Genomic DNA, 19,103 nt, shown 5'->3' with positions numbered 1-19,103 from the left:
ACCTCCCAAGATCTGAAGAGATTTATGTGGCCTTGCTAAACTTCTTCCACCACTGCTTTCAATCCTGCATATCACTCCTTCCCACCTTGTCTGTTTGGGAAACCTGTCTTGTCAGGCATCCGAGTGTGACATAATGTTTGAATAGAGTACACACAAATAAACATAAACCAACTTGTATGTGTGAGAACAAGCAATTTGGTCAATTCCCCGAATGAATGAGGGAACTTGAACGTTTTTCAGGCCTACACACATTGCATTTTGTACAGATGTGACCTTTTCAGACACTATATTCACTGGAACTTGTATGCCTGATGGGCATTGTGGAATGTTGTGAGCTTGCTTCCCTATAATACTTAAAGGGGGTGGGTGAGTATGATCACATAATCTAGGTCCAAACACCAGTTTTGTGTTTGTGTGTGGGACCAGGGCTTAATAAAAAAAATTAAACCATTAAAGGTAAAGGTAAAGGTACCCCTGACTGGAAGGTCCAGTTGTGGACGACTCTGTGGTTGTGGCGCTCATCCCGCTCTATAGGCTGAGGGAGCCGGAGTTTGTCTGCAGACAGCTTCTGGGTCACGTGGCCAGCATGGCTAAGCCACTTCTGGCGAACCAGAGCAGTACACGGAAATGCCATTTACCTTCCCGCCAGAGCGGTACCTATTTATCTACTTGCACTTTGACTTGTTTTTAGCCCATAGTTTCTTCCAGTGGATATTGACATTAGGGGGAACAACACAAAATTATGTTGGCTCATTCCTTAAGGTAATTACAGCATTAACATATGAATTTGCACAGGTGTCAGTGCTAATGCGTTCCTGTATCCATCCTTGAATCTGCACAAATGACAAAACTGTATACAGTGAAAGAAATTCATCTGATCAAAACCTCAGTCAGAACACTTTTGCAGATTATCACTAGTCATGCTGCTGAGTGACCCAATTAGACCCTCTCCCCATGACTCCTTGTTTTTATTAACACTATTAATTTTTTTAATGGATTGAGAGGACATTCCAACACATGAGCACTCACCAAGCCACCCCTTGTTTTACTAAAAACCAGCAAGGTTTCCCCTCTCCACCTGTATCATCATGTATGTTCCTCTTCATTAGCCTTTTGACTTTTACAAATATACATAGCACAATCTTGTTCTTTGAAGGTTATGTACTTCCTACTCCAGTGCTTGACTGCACATCTACCTTAATTTCTTCCTTAATTCACCATTGCATATCTATTCTTTCTGCAGCAATCTTTAAACTAGCTCTCTACAAATACAGTCTGGAGAATAAAATGTGTGCTTTTGAATAAGCTAGAAAGGCTCAGGAGCACTTATCCTCAGAGAGGGGAAAGAAGAAGAAGAAAATCTAGTGGAAATTCTGACAATCAAAATATTGCCGCTGAATTGGAAGCTGCCTCCTCTTTTGAAATCCAGCAAGCAAAGCTGCAGGCTCACCTCCCCCTCTATGTATATCATTCTTGCTTCCTTCTAAAGAGTGTTGTTTTTGCCTGGGAAATGCATTCCAAGAAGTGGTAATTCCCAAAGAAGCCATTGGCTCGGGTTTGTTCCTCTGTTGTCTGAGCTGCCTTTCTAGTACATTAATCAGGTTAGCAAGAAAGAATTTCGTTTCGAATCACTAATGCTAATACCAACCCTAGGCAAGAAATGGTGCTTGTCTGTCTGAGGCCAAAGCGCAACAGGGGAAGGCAAGAGCAGCAAGCTCTCGAGAATTGTTCCAGGGAAGTTGAAAGAAACAGCAAAATAAACTCGCCCCAAAATAAAAACAACCCTCCACCACACCCCAACCAAGTCAGATCAAATACTTACCGGGGACTTTCTCTCAGGAGGGCAAACTCCTTCTGAAGGATTATCTCCTGCAGAAATAAAAGTGAACAGAGTCTCCTTAGATTCTTTTCTCCCTGAGAGGTCCATCCTATGCTTTTCCTTTTTTCCCTCCCCAGTTTGCCTCACACAACTCTCTGCTGTCGTGGTGAGTTGGTTGGGAAGACTTCCAAATGAGTGGAGTTTAGTTCAGATTTAAGTTAACCCTGATTGTGCACATTTTTCTCTCTGCCAGGCTGAGGCAGGAGGAGAGCTTCATGAGGAAGAAGAGCAAAGTTAAACTGGGCTGGTGAAACTGTCACTAAATCACAACGCACAGGGCTGTCCTCAGCACCTGCAGGCAGGGCTGTGTGCCGTTTGCTCTGAGCACACTTCAGGTACTCTGAGTAACCCTTGTGTTGAGTCAAGCGAAATGCATACTGAATGATAATCCCTATTCCAAATGTTGAAACTCATAATTAGTGGCAAGGTTTGTGGCTTTGGGCCATCTCTGCTATAATAGCAGGCTTATTCTGCAGGAACCACAGGCATCCCTGCCTATTTGAAACTAGCTGGCTGAAGCAAAATGATGCATTGAGAGCTCAGAGCAAATGAGCTCTGCGTGGCTTACACTTAGATTTCTGGTGCTCATTTGCTATTTAGGCGCTGCTTGGCTTTAAAAGACTCTGATATCTCACTAATAAAATGCTCCCCAATAAGCTTGCCACAGGAAGAGCAAGATATAAGAGCAATAAATAAATGCATACATAAAATAAATAACTGCGAAGAGCTCCTCATATTTCTTTTGATTGACCCTCTTTTTAATAGTCTCTTATCTGTGCAGCCACCGTAGGCTACTAGTATAGGTAATAAATGGATTCCTCATGCACCCCTCTGCAGAGATAAGGGCAGGGCTTGTATGTAACTGTTTTTGTGTTTTGTGAGATGCTTCCCGCAGGGTTGTTTATAGCTTACCCTGCTCCACAGGAGGAGATTAGCTAGCAACGCTAGTACCTCACAAAGGACTTACCATTTTTGAACAAAGAGGTGGGGGAGAACAGGAAACTTAGAACTACTGTGTATAATTAAAAGTGTGTAAGATGCCCAGCCCCTTAAAATCCACTCCCTCCAGATTTATTTGTCCATATTGGCCTCTGCCCGGTTTTTGCTCATATTGTAAAAATAAAAATCCATCCATTTATATCTCCTCATCTCCCACTGTCAGAACATACAGGACAAAAGGAGAAGAGTCACAGCCATTGCTCCACTCACTTTTGCCTTGGGCTCTGCCTACCACTTGTAGGTGACTCTTGAGCCCTCATCCATGAGGAAATGTGGCTCTTGGGCTGAATAAGGTTCCCTACCCCTAGGGCTTTTAAAAATCTTGCTGTACCATTCAGGCAGCAGCTCCTCTCTCTCTCTCTCTCTCTCTCTCTCTCTCTCTCTCTCTCTCTCTCATGGCAGTGACAGACTTTGGGCTCTCAAGTTTCAGCAGTGCCTTGTGCAATGGCAACATTTGGCCCCACACCGCCTCTTGGGCTCCATGCTACAGCAGTGTTGTGGCAGCTGCACCGGTTGTGCTACCCTAAAACCGCCTCTGCTCATGGTGCTGCCTGAAGCATGATTACTTCTTTCTAGGCTGCACACGAGAGTCTATCCTGACTGTGATCAAAGTTTCTGCAGCTGCATGTGTACAGGAGACTCTACTGCCTGGGCAAAGGAGGACTGGGATATAAATCTATCTTCTCGTCTTTCCAGTTGTCCTACTTAGGTTAAGTTGTGACTCTCCAGATGTCGCTGGCAAGTGTGTCAGCTTGCCCCCATGACTGAGAGGGCCTTGGCCGTGTAACATGCTGATGTCACTTGCGCATGCTGTGTAGTATGCTGATGTGTCATACGCACGCTGCACGGCTTGTGTGAATGTCAACATACCTCACGGTGTACACACATGGCCACCATGGGATTTTGAGGAGGCCAGGCCCCCACACCTTGAAAATTTGGAGGGCCCCCAGACGCCCCTAGCTGCTGGACTCCCACTTCCATCAACCCAAGCCAGCAGAACCACTGGTCAGGAATGATGGGAGTTGTAGTGTAGCAACATCTGGAGGGCCAAAGGTTCCCCCCCCGTTCTAGACAAATGTATTACAAGCACAAACCATACCAGAACCAAATTACAACCTGAAGTTCACAGTCTCTCATTTCTTATCAGCCCCAAGATCAAATTGCATGCTACCTCTGCAATCAATACAGAAACAGCAAACATTATTTCCACTGCATCGCTCCCTTCAGGGACACCCTGTGTTTTATCTGCTCCTTGTTTTGTTATTGTAATGTAGGGCCCTTCTTTCCTTGCTGCTGTTTGTTGCTTCGCATTTTAAGGTGAACGACATTATAGGAACATACACCCCTATTATTTTTTCTGCTGCTCAAGTCTTGGCAAAAATCTCTGTCATTTTTGTTGCTGCTGCTGTCTGTCATACAAGTGCTGAGCAACTTGCTAAAGGGCATGTCTATAGCCACAAGATGACTTGGGAGGGTAAAGGCCTTACCCCCGTACCATTCCTGGCCCTCCTGCAAGTTCTTTACTGGCTGTTTTACGTCCAACAACAAAAAGCAACATCATTCGTACTAAAAAGGCAATTCACACTGCCCCTGTCTCTGGACAGAGCAATGCATTGGGGGGACAGCTGTAGCTCAGTGGTAGAACATCTGCTCTGCATGCAGAAGAACAGAGATTCAATCCTCATCATCTGCAGGCAGAGCTGGGGATGTCCCCAGTCTGAAACTCTAGAGAACTGCTACTAGTCTGTGAGGACAATACTGAGCTTGGTGGACCAGTGGTCCGAATCAGTATAAGGCAGCTAATTCTGTTCATATCTGACGCAAGGCTGCTGCTAAAAATGGCAGCTGCTTGTCTAGTTCTCCCTCTTCTCCCATGTAGTTTTTAGCCATACTTGCAACATGCATTGCAAGGTGACTGGGATGTGAACTTTTCTGCCATCACTCCATATTTGGCTCCTGCTGGCAGCAGTGGGGAAACGCCAAATGTTATCATACATAGGAGTCTACTCCTTTGGCCTCCCACCAAAGATGATGGGCATTGGTATTCAAACGGTGTCTGCATGCCACATCTTGTGATCACTTAAGCAGTGTGGGGCTTACCTGGGCCCCTCCCAATATTTTATTCAAGTTGGCATCCCTGTGATGATACCACACAACAAGAGAAGACGTGCCTAAATGACCATGGCGTTGAGATGGAATAACTCAGCATTGGGCTACATTTTTAGAGGCAGCCCTGTGTGTTCAGCATAACATGTAGTGTTGCTCCCATTTAGAGGAAGTGCAAGGATGGGGTTTTGTGGATTATTGCTTAAATATATGCATTGGTGTTCACTTCCCTCATTAGCTAGCTATGAGTAAGATCTGAAGCAAGGCACCATTAATTAACAAATGACCTCAGCAGCACCAATCTGATGTCCCACCCTGCTTTACCTTTAGGCTGTCATCTTTCTACACCACAAAAGCCTCACCAATTTATTCTTTTTCTGAAACTCTTTCCAAGGCTGTCTGTCAGATTAAACCTACTGTGCTGATTTTCGTGTTGTTTTTACAGAGTCCCTGAGAAGTGATCTTAATGTTTATTGCTTAGCAAGAACCTTAGGGACAGAATGTGGATGGTAAAAACCCATTTATTTTGCACTAGGGGGGTAATAAAACCCTAGGAAGAGTGCTTAATATGTTAACGCTGCAATACTAACCCCATTACCTGGGAATAACCCCGCTGAATTCAGTAGGAGGTGCTTCTGTGTAGACATGGTTAGTAATGTATTTAATTCTGTTCATATCTTATTCACGTTACATTTTATTTAAATTCTTTAAGAAATGAAGTCTGCTGCAATCCTGTACATCTTTACCTAGGAGAAATTCCCACTGAACAAACAAGATGAATTTTAACAGGGAGAAATGTAAAGTATTGCACTTGGGCAAAAAAAATGAGAGGCACAAATACAAGATGGGGGACACCTGGCTTGAGAGCAGTACATGTGAAAAGGATCTAGGAGTCTTGGTTGACCACAAACTTGACATGAGCCAACAGTGTGACGCGGCAGCTAAAAAAGCCAATGCAATTCTGGGCTGCATCAATAGGAGTATAGCATCTAGATCAAGGGAAGTAATAGTGCCACTGTATTCTGCTCTGGTCAGACCTCACCTGGAGTACTGTGTCCAGTTCTGGGCACCACAGTTCAAGAAGGACACTGACAAACTGGAACGTGTCCAGAGGAGGGCAACCAAAATGGTCAAAGGCCTGGAAACGATGCCTTATGAGGAACGGCTAAGGGAGCTGGGCATGTTTAGCCTGGAGAAGAGGAGGTTAGGGGGTGATATGATAGCCATGTTCAAATATATAAAAGGATGTCACATAGAGGAGGGAGAAAGGTTGTTTTCTGCTGCTCCAGAGAAGCGGACACGGAGCAATGGATCCAAACTACAAGAAAGAAGATTCCACCTAAACATTAGGAAGAACTTCCTGACAGTAAGAGCTGTTCAACAGTGGAATTTTCTGCCAAGGAGTGTGGTGGAGTCTCCTTCTTTGGGGGTCTTTAAGCAGAGGCTTGACAACCATATGTCAGGAGTGCTCTGATGGTGTTTCCTGCTTGGCAGGGGGTTGGACTCGATGGTCCTTGTGGTCTCTTCCAACTCTATGATTCTATGATTCTATGAACTCACTGGGGCTTACTTCTGTGCAGATTATGTATATGATTGCATGATATAATGTCAAATCAAATTTTATTAAACGGTCACAGACCAGATTAACTCGTACAGCTAGTCAGCGAAGCATAACACCGGAAAAAACAAAGGACAATTTCGATACATAACTGCAATTTAAAATTAGACAGCATAAATAAAATTAAGTATTTGCCTTCGCCTGCATATTGACATTGGAAGGCTCTTGTTTCCTGCGCCTAATAGCGGCTACACAAAATTTGGCCACATTGATCGTAATTTCAGGAACCTTATCTTCTACCAGGGCTCTCATACGTTGGAGTTCTGGTTCATTTTTAAGCTTTTGTAGAACTGGGGCAATAAAGGTCAAACGTAGATCCTCGTAGTAACTACAGTGCAGCAATACATGCAGACTTGTTTCCACTTCCGATGAGCCACATGGGCAAACACGTGACTCATATGGTTTGCCCTCATATCTGCCTAGCAGCAGGGCAGAGGGCAGAACGTTAAATCTGGCCAGGGTAAAGGAGTGTCTGTACTTAGGTATTTGTAAATCAGCCAAATAATTTGCGGGTGAGAACCCTCTCCCAAGGTCTCTAATTATGGCATGTTTATCCATTTTGCCCATATGACATTGCAGCTCTATGTCCCTAATGCGTTGGAGCACTTGACTTCTGGCTCTCTCATATCCTGCCGCTATCAAGATCTGCGGGGAGAATCCCAAGCTTCTTATCTTTTCAAACAGGGAAGCTTTCCAGGTGGAATGAAAGGTGTCTAAGAGTGTTAAAGGAGCCAAACCGGCCGGGGAAAAAATAAGTTTTAACCAGTAGTGTATCTTTAGAATCCACAGCCGCGCATTAACGGGTGGTTGTCCAACTTCTAAGCGGACAGCTATATTAGATACACAGGGGGGGATCCCCAATAAACACCGATAGAATTTTGTTTGAAATGCCTCCATAGGCGCAAAATTTTTAAAACTGCAAACCTGGGATCCATAAGTGAGTTGTGGGAGTATTTTTGCAGCAAAAACCTGGGAGGCCGCCGGAACGTATTTACCCCCTTTCCCGTGAAAAAATCTTGTAAGGGCTTTATTGGCCCTTCCTGCGTTGGCAATGGCGTTTTTCATCTGTTGGTGCCACGAGACCCTTTCCTGAAAAGTTATTCCCAGGTATTTGAAAGTTGCTACCTGGTCAATAGGTTGACCATTAATTCTCCATTTGTGTTTCCTTCTTTTTTTTGAAAACACCATAATTTTAGATTTGCTGTAATTTATTGATAGTTGTTCCGCTTGACAATAGTCAGCAAGTGATCTCAAAAGCTTCCTCAGGCCAACGCAGGAAAAGGAGAGTAGGACTGCGTCGTCCGCATACAGAAGCACCGGGATGGGAATACCTGCCAGTTTGGGAGGGTGGGCATTTTCTTTCGCCATATTTACTGCTAGAGAGTTGATATAGAAATTAAATAGCGTTGGCGCGAGGACACATCCTTGTTTAACCCCATAGTGCGTTTGAATTTCTTTAGTTAGATGGCCTGACCGATCGCATCTTACCCTCACCCTGGTGTTTTCGTATAGACCATGGATAAGGCGTAATAAGCGTTTATCTATGTTTGTAGCGCCAAGCTTTTCCCAGAGTCTATCCCTTGGTATTAGATCAAACGCCGATTTAAAATCCACAAATGCTGCATATAAAAACCCCCCTTTTCTAGAGTATTTGTCTGCCAGGTGTTGAAGGGTAAGGGCCTGGTCTATAGTTGAACGCTTTGCTCTAAAACCAGCTTGAGCTTCTGATAGAATATGCTCTCTTTCCATCCACTCCACTAATTTATCACATAAATGAGCAGCATACAGTTTGCTAATAATACTTAATAGACTGATTGGTCTATAGTTAGCTGGCTCAGTTCTGTTTCCTTTCTTAAATATTGGAATGATGATGGCTAAACCCCAGTCCTCGGGGATAATAGCTGCTTGATTTATACTAGTGAACAAGGCGGCTAGCACAGGGGCCCACCATTCGACATTTGCCTTAAGAATTTCTGGTGGGATATTGTCAGCACCCGGGGCTTTCCCTGATTTAAGAGCTTGAATAAGGCCAGTAATTTCTTCTGTGGTTACAGGGGGCCATTCCTTACCAAATTCACTTGAAGCAGGAAGCAGAACTGGGGCCAGTTGATTTGATGAATATAATGAGAGGAAATATGCCTCCCATGCTCCAGCGGGTATAGAGTATTCGATTTCAATCGGGGAGTCTCTCCAGCTTTTTGCAATTATTTTCCAAAACGTGGCAGAATCTTTCCTTTGGGAGGCCTCCACTAGGCACTGCCATTCCTCCCTTTGTGCCTGGAGCTTTTTCTTGCTAATCAAAGCTTTATAACTGCGTTTTGACTCAAACCAGTCTAATGGTAAAGGGAGATGGGAAAAGGTTTCTCTCAATATTTTCTGTGCTTAGAACTCTGTACCTAAGAAAGGTTGCTCTCAAATATTATCTGCAGTAAATTCCTGTGCTAATCCTGTGCTAATCTTACTTCTGCAAATTTTGGCCAGACAGTTAGCACACCGCCAGTGACTGCTTGCAAAATTTGGCTGACAGGTCAAAAGTTCGTTTCCTGCCTAGCCAGCTAGCAAGAAACCGCTGCTGTTAGCAATAACTAACCAGACCTGCTAAATTTGGCTGGCGGGTCAAAAGTGCAGATTTAACCAGGCCTGCTAAAGAGGCCCCTTTTCCTGTCTTATGCTTACTAATGCAAAGATGAGAAAAGACACGTGTACAAAGGAGAGGGGAGGAATGTTTAGCAAGCAATAAAATGTGTTTAGCAAGCAAAATAGAAAGACAGGAATGTTTAGCAAGCAATAAAATGTGTTTAGCAAGCAATATAGATGTGCCATGTAAGGGAATAATTTGAGAAGGTATGGGAGGGGGGAAGAGTGCTCAGAGAGTATAAGAAAGTTTGCTGAAGTGTCTTGCTTTACAGCCAGTATATTTTCAGGAGCTATCCAGCTGGTTGTCTCTGTGTACAGATATTGTCTCTGTGCACAGATTTCAACAAACTTTTTCTCCAAAGAAGATTTTGCTTTCCTGGTACTTTTGTTCCCTCCAAGGTCCGGGGATGGCGTGGCTGATGGATCCCTAGGTAAATAAGGCTTCATTTCTTTGGGGGCTCGTCCGGGATAAGCCCTCTCCCCAATACGGACCGGAGGGCCAGGCTCAACCAAGGTGAACAGCTCAGCAGCGTTTGCAGGCTCCCGTGCGCACCCCACCTGTTTCGTGGGGGGAGCCAGCCACACTGTCCTGCAGTGGAGACATCTTGTTGAGGGAGAAAAACAAAGAGGACGGCGCCGAGGGGACAGGTCCGCAGCGGAAAAAGGTAAGCCCAAGGGAAAGGGCGTGGGCCCCCAAGGAAAAGGGGGGCGAGGTCTGATCAGCCTCACCTGGTTGGGCAGTAGAGTGCCAGCCACCAGGAATAAGGGGATTGGTTGCGCAGTAGAGTGCCAGCCACCAGGAATAAGGGGACTGGTTGTGCAGGAGAGTGCCACCAGCAAAAATTTGGAACAGAAGAAGGAGGGAAAATTATTTTGGTGTGTTTTGTGTATTGCATGCTGAAATTATTTTGGTGTGTTTAGTGTGTTACATGTTGAAATTATATTGGTGTGTTTTGTATGTTGTATGTTGCATGTCAAGATACTCTAGTGGCTGAATTGTCAAGTGTGGGCCAGGGCTTAGTGTCCCCTTGGCCGAGCGATTGTAGGTCTGTTGTGTGTGAAGTATCTGGAAGAAATGGGTTCTGGCCAAAGTAAAAGTACCCCTTTGAAATGCTTTTGGGGATTCAAGCTGATGAGAGGGGAGGATGAGGACATTGTGTAAATTAGATTGGCCCACCCCAAAATAACAAATTGGCCGTCCATCAGGACCCTTGATTTGCAACTCATTAATCCATTATATCAGAACATTTTGAATGTCCACCCTGATCAAATCCCCTACATTTCCACATGGAAGACCAATGTGGAACAGAACCCCCCCCCCCCTCCTGGCTGAAGTCATGCTGCCAAAAAGTCTCAGGCAGCCGTATCTGCTCAGTCAGGAAGACAGGAGGACAACCCCCCAGTCCTCCAGGATTCAGAGAGGGAAGAAGATAAAAGTTTTGATGCCCCACCACCTCATGCCCCGGCAACAGCCCTGGCACCACCCCCGCCACAGGGAACAGATGGCCCAGCCCCCAATCCCGTGGACAATGCATTGGTAGACCTGGGCGAGGATGGAGAAAGGGAGGAACGAGAAGAGGATGGTGAGGATGAGGAATTTGTAAAAAGATTAGTTAAGTTGATAGGTGATAATAAGAACAGGCAGAACGTTTGAGAAAGTATGTGGAACCTTATGCAGGAGAAGTGGACGTCAGTCCCCATATGTTAAAAACAGCGGGATGTGTAGGGGAACAGAGAAGAAAGTGGCAGAAAGAGTGGGGAAGGCAGTGAAAAGAGTGACCCTCCATAGGGCACATAAAACACAGGAGGAGGGCGCGGCCAGAGTGATGCCTCTCCATAGAGTGTATGACCCTCCGGCCCCCCACGGGACCTAACGGGGTGGTGCCCAATAGAACTTATACAGTTCAACATGTCCCCTTCTCTAGTGCAGATGTTTGTAATTGGAGGAACCAAAACCCTTCATTTGAAGAAAACCCTGCCAAAATCATTAAGCTGTTTGAGGGAATTTTTTTTAAAACATACAACCCCACTTTTTATGATGTGCAATATTTGATGGATGCCCTGCTAGCTACAGAGGAGGAGGATAGGCGAATTCATGCTGAAGCCCGAGCACACATGAGAGCGCAGGGGGCAGGAGATCAAGCTGTTGCAACAGGATATCCTGAAACTACACTGAATTGGGATTATCAGACCATTGAAGGGCAAAATACCCTCACCACTTATCGCCAGAATGTCTTAAATGGCATGAGGAGGGCAGCCAGAAAACCCACCAACTTTGTGAAGGCCAGAGAAATAGTGCAAGGAACAGAGGAGGCCCCTGGAGCCTACTTAAAGAAGCTGAAGGAAGCCTACCGCCAGTATATCCATGCCCCTATCATAAAAACTGCCTTTGTAGCCCAAGCAGCGCCCGATATTTGCCGAAAAATCCAGATGGGCCACACCCTGAAATGGATGTTAGAAAATAGCCCAAACCACTTATAATCAGAGAGAGGAAGAGGCCCAGAAGAAAAAAGGAGAAGTACCAGGCAAAGAAGTTGATGGCCCTGAAGACGGGAGGTCCACCGTTAGAAGAAGAAGAGGAGGGCGAGGCCGCTTAGGAAAGAGTCAGCGTGCCATCTGCCGAAAGGCACCTATTTCCTCTCCCAGGCTAAAATGAGGAAATGTCAGGTGCTACTACATCCGCGTTAGAAATTCCAAGTCACCACAACCCTCAACCCAGCTGCCCTATTACCGGTAGGAGTAGGTGAGGAGCCCACGCATGATTGCATTGAAGTAATGGATGAGGTGTATTCTAGCAGGCCTGACCTTAAAGATGAAGCAGACCCCCAGTGGCCATCATGGTTTATGGATGGAAGCAGCTTCATTGAGGCTGGACACCGGAAGGCAGGTTATGCAGTGGTAGCCCTGGAAGACCAGGTGATCGAAGCAAAGTCACTCCCGCCTGGAACATCGGCCCAGCTGGCAGAGCTAACTGCGCTTACCAGAGCCCTGAGCCTGGCAAAGGGACAGAAGATAAACTTTTATACAGATTCTAAGTATGCATTCCTGACTTTACATGCCCATGGAGCCTTATGGAAAGAAAGAGGTTTGCTTACCTCCAGAGGAAGCCAGGTGGCCCACCCACAAGCCTTGCTGAACCTTCTGGATGCTGTATGGGAGCCCGAGGCAGTGGCAGTTATCCATTGTTATGGACACAAGACTGGACCAGGAGAAGTGGCCAGAGGAAACCGATTGGCAGACAGAGTAGCCAAGGAAGCAGCCCAAGAACTGGCCCCCGCCTCGGTTATTGGAGCACTGGTCCCAGAAGAGATTTTAAGCACCACTGACAAGCCAGCTTATACGAAGCAGGAAAGGGACACTGCAGACGCTCAGGAGCTGACATTGTCCAAAGAAGGATGGTACCTTACCCCTGATGACAGGATATGGATTCCAGAGTCCCTTTCTCGGCAGGTTACTCAGAGATACCATGATTCAACCCACATAGGACCAGATGCTACAACCAAGCAGCTGGAGAAATGCTTCTATATAGCCCACCTCTACCAACTGGCAGCCCAGATTTCCAGGAAATGCCTGCTGTGTCAAAAGAATAATCCCAGAGCCGGACCACTGGCTCCCCCAGGGATTCAGCATAGTGGAACTGCACCTATGGAAGATCTTGTCGTGGACTTTACTGAATTACCCCGTTGTGGACTACACCGCTACCTGCTGGTGGCAGTGTGCACCTACACCGGATGGGCCGAAGCATGGCCAACAAAGACTGAAAAGGCATTTGAAGTAACCAGGTGCCTGCTTAGGGAAATCATCCCTCGCTATGGATTGCCAAGGTCCATAGGATCTGACAATGGACCAGCATTTGTTCATGCAGTCCTACAGGGACTGGCAAAAGCGCTCCAGATCAACTGGAAGCTGCATACTGCTTATAGACCCCAGAGTTCTGGAAAGGTAGAGAGAATGAACAGGACTCTAAAGAATCAGCTGTCCAAGCTGACACAGGAAACCGGGTCTAATTGGGTGACCATGTTGCCCTTGGCATTACTCAGGGTCCGCAGTCTCCCGTCAAAGCGAACCCACCTGTCACCCTTTGAAATTGTGCTTGGGAGACCGGTCCCATATGTCAGAATGTTGTCCCCACATGCTGGTCAGGATATGCAATTGAATAATTAAGTCCAGATATTCTTCCGAGTTTTCTTTTGTCTCGACAGGTGGACCCAGGCTCGCAACCCCTGTGTGTTGGCTGCATCAGTTCGAGCCAGGTGATGAAGTGTGGGTAAACGATTGGGCACGGACGCAGCTACAACCGTGCTGGAACCTTATACCGTCCTGCTCTCCACACCCACCGCCGTGAAATTCGCCGGCATCACCCCTTGGGTCCACCACACCAGAGTGACCACTATAGATTGAACTGTGCAGTTAAATCCTGATTAACCCCTTCGGCTGACCATCTCCAGACCCTCCGCTGATGACCGCTCTGCTGATATCACACCGGAAGCTGATATCTCAACGCACAGCTGAAGAAATGGATGGGAGGGACGCCCGCGGGCAGCGTCCCCAACGTGAAAACCCGTGCCAGGACTGATCCAGGAAGTCCACCAGGACATTTAATACTTTCATAAGGACTTTCTCTTTTCCTTTTTTTCTGTTATATTCTGTATTGATTTGCTCTATGCCCCACAGCCCTGACCCTACCGAGCCATACCGCCCTTACTGGCCTGCTGGCCTCTGCTACGACTGGTTCGTCTTGCCGGTGGTAAGAGATGGCGTGCTCATTGACTACTGGAAACGGGTTTGATGAGGTTACTATACCAACCTCATCTGATGGACCAGGTTCTAATCTTAATCCAGGCGTTAGATGGGACGGAACCTATCTTAATGCAAGTATTGCAGGGGTGGGAGCCTTAACCAGGTGTGCATTGAAATTGCTAAACAAGTGCCAGTAAGAATTGCCACCCCAAGATTTCAGCTTCCATATGCTCTGGTCAGTAGGGAGGCAGCACGAGAGTTCAATCCACCCAACAGGGTTAGTATGGTGATAGGCCCAATAATGCTTCTATTGCTTTTTTGCTTTTGTATTCCCTGCTTGATGCAATGCTTGCAGAATATGATGGGAAAGATCATGTCTCGCATGATGGGACCTCGCGTGATTGCTGTAATGAGAGAATATAGACCCCTACCCCAGAACGAATCTAAGTAATAGATTGTTCAAAAGAAGAGGAGGGAGTAAAGGGAGATGGGAAAAGGTTTCTCTCAATATTTTCTGTGCTTAGAACTCTGTACCTAAGAAAGGTTGCTCTCAAATATTATCTGCAGTAAATTCCTGTGCTAATCCTGTGCTAATCTTACTTCTGCAAATTTTGGCCAGACAGTTAGCACACCGCCAGTGACTGCTTGCAAAATTTGGCTGACAGGTCAAAAGTTCGTTTCCTGCCTAGCCAGCTAGCAAGAAACCGCTGCTGTTAGCAATAACTAACCAGACCTGCTAAATTTGGCTGGCGGGTCAAAAGTGCAGATTTAACCAGGCCTGCTAAAGAGGCCCCTTTTCCTGTCTTATGCTTACTAATGCAAAGATGAGAAAAGACACGTGTACAAAGGAGAGGGGAGGAATGTTTAGCAAGCAATAAAATGTGTTTAGCAAGCAAAATAGAAAGACAGGAATGTTTAGCAAGCAATAAAATGTGTTTAGCAAGCAATATAGATGTGCCATGTAAGGGAATAATTTGAGAAGGTATGGGAGGGGGGAAGAGTGCTCAGAGAGTATAAGAAAGTTTGCTGAAGTGTCTTGCTTTACAGCCAGTATATTTTCAGGAGCTATCCAGCTGGTTGTCTCTGTGTACAGATATTGTCTCTGTGCACAGATTTCAATAAACTTTTTCTCCAAAGAAGATTTTGCTTTCCTGGTACTTTTGTTCCCTCCAAGGTCCGGGGATGGCGTGGCTGATGGATCCCTAGGTAAATAAGGCTTCAATGGAAGCGAAGGTAAGTTCGCTGTTCTATAGTTCCTGTACTTATCCAGCAGGAGGCGTTTCATAGCCATGCATTCTTGGTCAAACCAAGGTTTGGATTTATTAAAGTGTAGAGATTGCCGTGGCGTTTTTTTGTTGGTCAGATAAGGTTGTAGCAACGAAATCAGTTCCTGGAACATGTCTAATCTAGCCTCAGGAGTTGGGGAATTAATGAGGTTCTCCTTTCTAGCAAGAAAAATATCTGAGTGAAGTCTTTCCGATATTTCATCACTCAATTTGCTGGACCATTTAATACGTGAGTATCTTAGCTCCATGTTTTCGAAGCATGGGGCTACAAGGTTATCAGAGCAAAATAGATCTTTTCTTACACATGATATAATGTTTGAATAATGGGCAAGATCTATCGCTTCCTCATGCATTGCTCCACACTCATATATCTGCACTTGTGGAAGTGCTTCCCCACAAGGAATACTGAGTCCTTTCTGTCTCTCCCACCACCCTTCAGCCACTTGTAACTACTGCTGCGTGCATTGCAAGGTACTCCATCATTACCAAGAACGTGAAGGCTATGAACACATCTTCTTAATATATAGTGGCCTGTTCCTTGCTAGGCCCAAGTATGCAAGAGATATTATTTGCTCACCTGGAGCCCAGGAAAGGAAGGGCCACTGCATTAGGGATGCTTCCTTTTTTTCATTATTAATTTTTATTAGGTTTTTTTTAAAAAAATGACAAATTTACTTAACATACAATGTATATATTTTTCTTTTTGATTGCCCACCCTTTCCATACTGATGTTTTTATTCTTATCCTTAATTGCTGCATTATACTTGGCAAATCCCTGATTCCTGTTCCACATGTGGTTCAGACTGTTCTCTTTTGTCTGGTCCCACATGAGAAAGGAGGATTTTCTATTCCCCCACTTTTTTCCTGCACAGCTGTTTTCCCCCCCCATATTGATTTTTATTTCGTTACATAAGGACTTAACATCCAGCATCCAGTTTCTTTTGCTAAACAGATAGCCTGGCACATTCCTGTTTGTTGGGAGAATGAGCCTTTGCAAAACTAAAGAGCAGGCCAAGTATAGGTAATTTGTTGCCATAGTAGTTAATGGTCAGAGATGTCATGTGGGAGCAGTAATGTCAGCATAATAATGTACGCTATGGCATCATATGATGAATAAAAATCCCTTTTTTTGCTGTGCCAGAAAACACGCAGCAATTCACCATGAAAATTTACAGACACATGAATGGGGGGGGTAGTTCTGGAGTGGACTTTGGGGTGCTGGAACATGGCCTAAAATGGCCTCGCATTCTCCGTAATGGCAAGGATGCTTTGCAGTGCACCTTGATGAGTGTCAGAGGAGAGGGATGCAGGAAGCTCCTGCAGCCAATTGGAAGCCACGGAAGCCGTGGTGGACGTTCGGGTTCAAAAAAACATTCGCAAAACGGAACACTCACTTTCGGATTTGCGGCATTTGGAAGCCAAAACGTTCGACTCACAAGGCATTCGGGATCCAAGGTACGATTTATTGGGTATGGTAATCCCAAACTGTGAAGGGCTTTATATATGAATACAGTGGTACCTTGGTTCTCGAATTTCATCCGTTCTGGGAGTCCATTCAACTCCCGAAAAGGTTTGAAAACCAAGGCACGGCTTCCGATTAGCTGCAGGAGTTTCCTGCACTCAATTGGAAGCCACGTCGGATGTATAGCTTTTGAAAAATGTTTGCAAACCGGAACACTCACTTCCAGGTTTGCAGCGTTCAGGAGCCGTTTTGTTCAGGAGCCAAGCTGTTCGACAACCAAGGTACCATTGTAGTAACACCTTGAACTTGGTACTATAGCAAGCAGGCAGCCCTGCTAACCTCTGAGCTCAGGTGTTATATGCTGACAGGGTCTCACTCCTGTTAGCAATTGTGTTTTAGCATCCTGCAGTAACTACTGTTTCCAGGTCAAGGACAAGGGAAGATAATTCTGATGTCACCAATGCCTGAACTATTGTGGTCAACCTCTGCTGATAAATTTCTAGACTAACTTACCTATGTCATGGTGTTATCATGGGATGCATTCCTTGCCCCACATCACTGGTTTTTGTTAGTAAGTGTTGGAGAACTCAGAAAGGAGACTGGGAGTGCCATTTGTTTTGCATATTATATTAATTCATTTTTTTTTTTTTACTGTTCTATCTATTCAATTGAGTTCCTTCAATTTACTTTTTTCATCTTTCTGTTTCGTTTCATTACTCTGCTGTGAGCAGCCCTGGAGGGTTTTACTGAACAGCAACATAATGAAAATATTTTCAATGAATAGAACAGAAATTTATTAACATCACTCCATGCATCTACTAACTTAAAATAAATTTAGGTTTCTTTCAGCTTTGCCTTCCTCATCCCTTAGGATCATCCACCACCAAACCTTTGATAAGGGCCCTGCCAAAGGATAATTATCAAACAAGCGGCAGAGTCAAGAAAAGACCTGAGGAACACTGAGCACTAGACACCATCCCTGGCCAGCAGGCTACGTAGTAAATGACCAATATGCAATATAGGAAATCCCAGTGAAGTGACTGGCCCTCATTCATTCCACCAAGATTCTCCACATATGTACTTCATTGTACCTGTAGGAGCTCTGATCCTTTGCAACCGAGAAGTTCTAGTGGAAAAGGGCAACTCTCCTAGAGATGGCTTAGAGTAGAAGAGGACAACTCTACTAGGGTAGCAAAAGAGGACAGGGCTCCTGTGCCTTTAGTAGCGGTGCAGAAAAGGGCATTTCAGCAGCAGTGTAACTGCTCAGTCTTTCAGAGTCTGTGAGCAAGCTTCTTCACACTGAAGCGCCATCTGTACCCCCCAAAGTGTACAAGAAGCTCTGAATGATGGGCTGAGTCACTTTACTTTAGAAGGACTAGGGGTGAGGAAGCATCAAATAGCCACTGACCTCTTTGCTTCTCTTTTCCTCCTTTTGCGCCGCTTTCCTCCTCAGCCATTTCTGCCTTTTCCTCTGCACTCTGCAAATCCAGCTGTGCGCTGGCAGAGGAAGACTTTCTCTAAGACGTCCTGAGCGACTCTGTGCCAAGTCTTGTTAATATTTCACTTTACTGTCTTAGCTCCCTTAGCCACCTCTAAAATACAAGCAAACTTCCTCCCCGCAGCTAAACTTTTTTTTTTGGTCAACAAGATTAACTTGTTAACTTAAAGTTACTTATTCCCAGTCTGGCCAAATTAAAAAGCTTGCACAGACAGTCCGCATTTGTGTGTAAATGTAGCCCATTGATTTAAAAAGAGGCTTGACATACTTTTGAGGGTTGCACTTCAGAAATCGCCATTTGTTACAGCAGTGGTGGTTTTTAAAGGGTTTTTTTGTGTATGTATGTTATTGTGGAAACAGGATGCTCGCTCCAGATGAATTAGGCCCAACTCACTGCCTGGCATAAATTGACACAGTCTCCTTGGCTTGGACAGGGTTATGCCATTTTACACCAGCTTAGATTCAAAACATTTAATGGCTCCATGTGACAGTTCTTAACTTCAGAAGAGGAGACAAGCTTCTTTCAGTCTAAACAGGCTGGCTTTTATTCCTGTTTCTGCACCCTAGATAGGCTTGCCATTGTTCATAATTGTTGTATACTATTCATATTTCAGGACCTTTATCCATACCAAGTAGAAAACATGTTTCATAATATAAGCGGAGTGTTTTGAGCCCATATGCCGGATGGCTGAGAGACTGCAGTTGGTCTAAGGCCGTTTTTTGAGGTTTGGGGTGAGGGAAATGAAATTTGAATCAATACCTCTATGATGCTTTCTTATGCTGAGGAAGACTCTTGGTCCATAGAACCCAGTGCTATCTATACTACAGTAAATGCCAGGAAATCTCCAGGCAAGGGCAGGAGGTAGAGAACCTGTCTT

At 45.2% G+C, this 19,103-nt stretch overlaps 1 protein-coding gene across 3 annotated transcripts in view; it reads right to left on the bottom strand.

Annotated features, from left to right (window-relative positions):
* Window positions 1-18,472, bottom strand: part of SLC15A2 (solute carrier family 15 member 2) — a 78,241-nt gene extending 59,769 nt beyond the window's left edge. The window contains exons 1-2 of one of the 3 annotated variants that reach the window (XM_081007045.1): window positions 18,136-18,472; window positions 1,823-1,869 (exon numbers count right to left, since the gene is read on the bottom strand). In XM_081007045.1, the coding sequence (XP_080863171.1) occupies window positions 1,823-1,869; window positions 18,136-18,184 (96 nt within the window). In that variant the 5' untranslated portion in view covers window positions 18,185-18,472. The other 2 variants (XM_081007046.1, XM_081007044.1) reach the window with 2 other exon arrangements.
* Window positions 18,473-19,103: the final 631 nt, after the last annotated feature.

Source organism: Podarcis pityusensis (genome assembly GCF_964106645.2).
Source record: "Podarcis pityusensis genome assembly, chromosome: 1".
Taxonomy (NCBI): domain Eukaryota; kingdom Metazoa; phylum Chordata; class Lepidosauria; order Squamata; family Lacertidae; genus Podarcis; species Podarcis pityusensis.
Note: the sequence above shows the minus strand (reverse complement) of the source record. Positions and strands in the feature narration are given on the sequence as shown.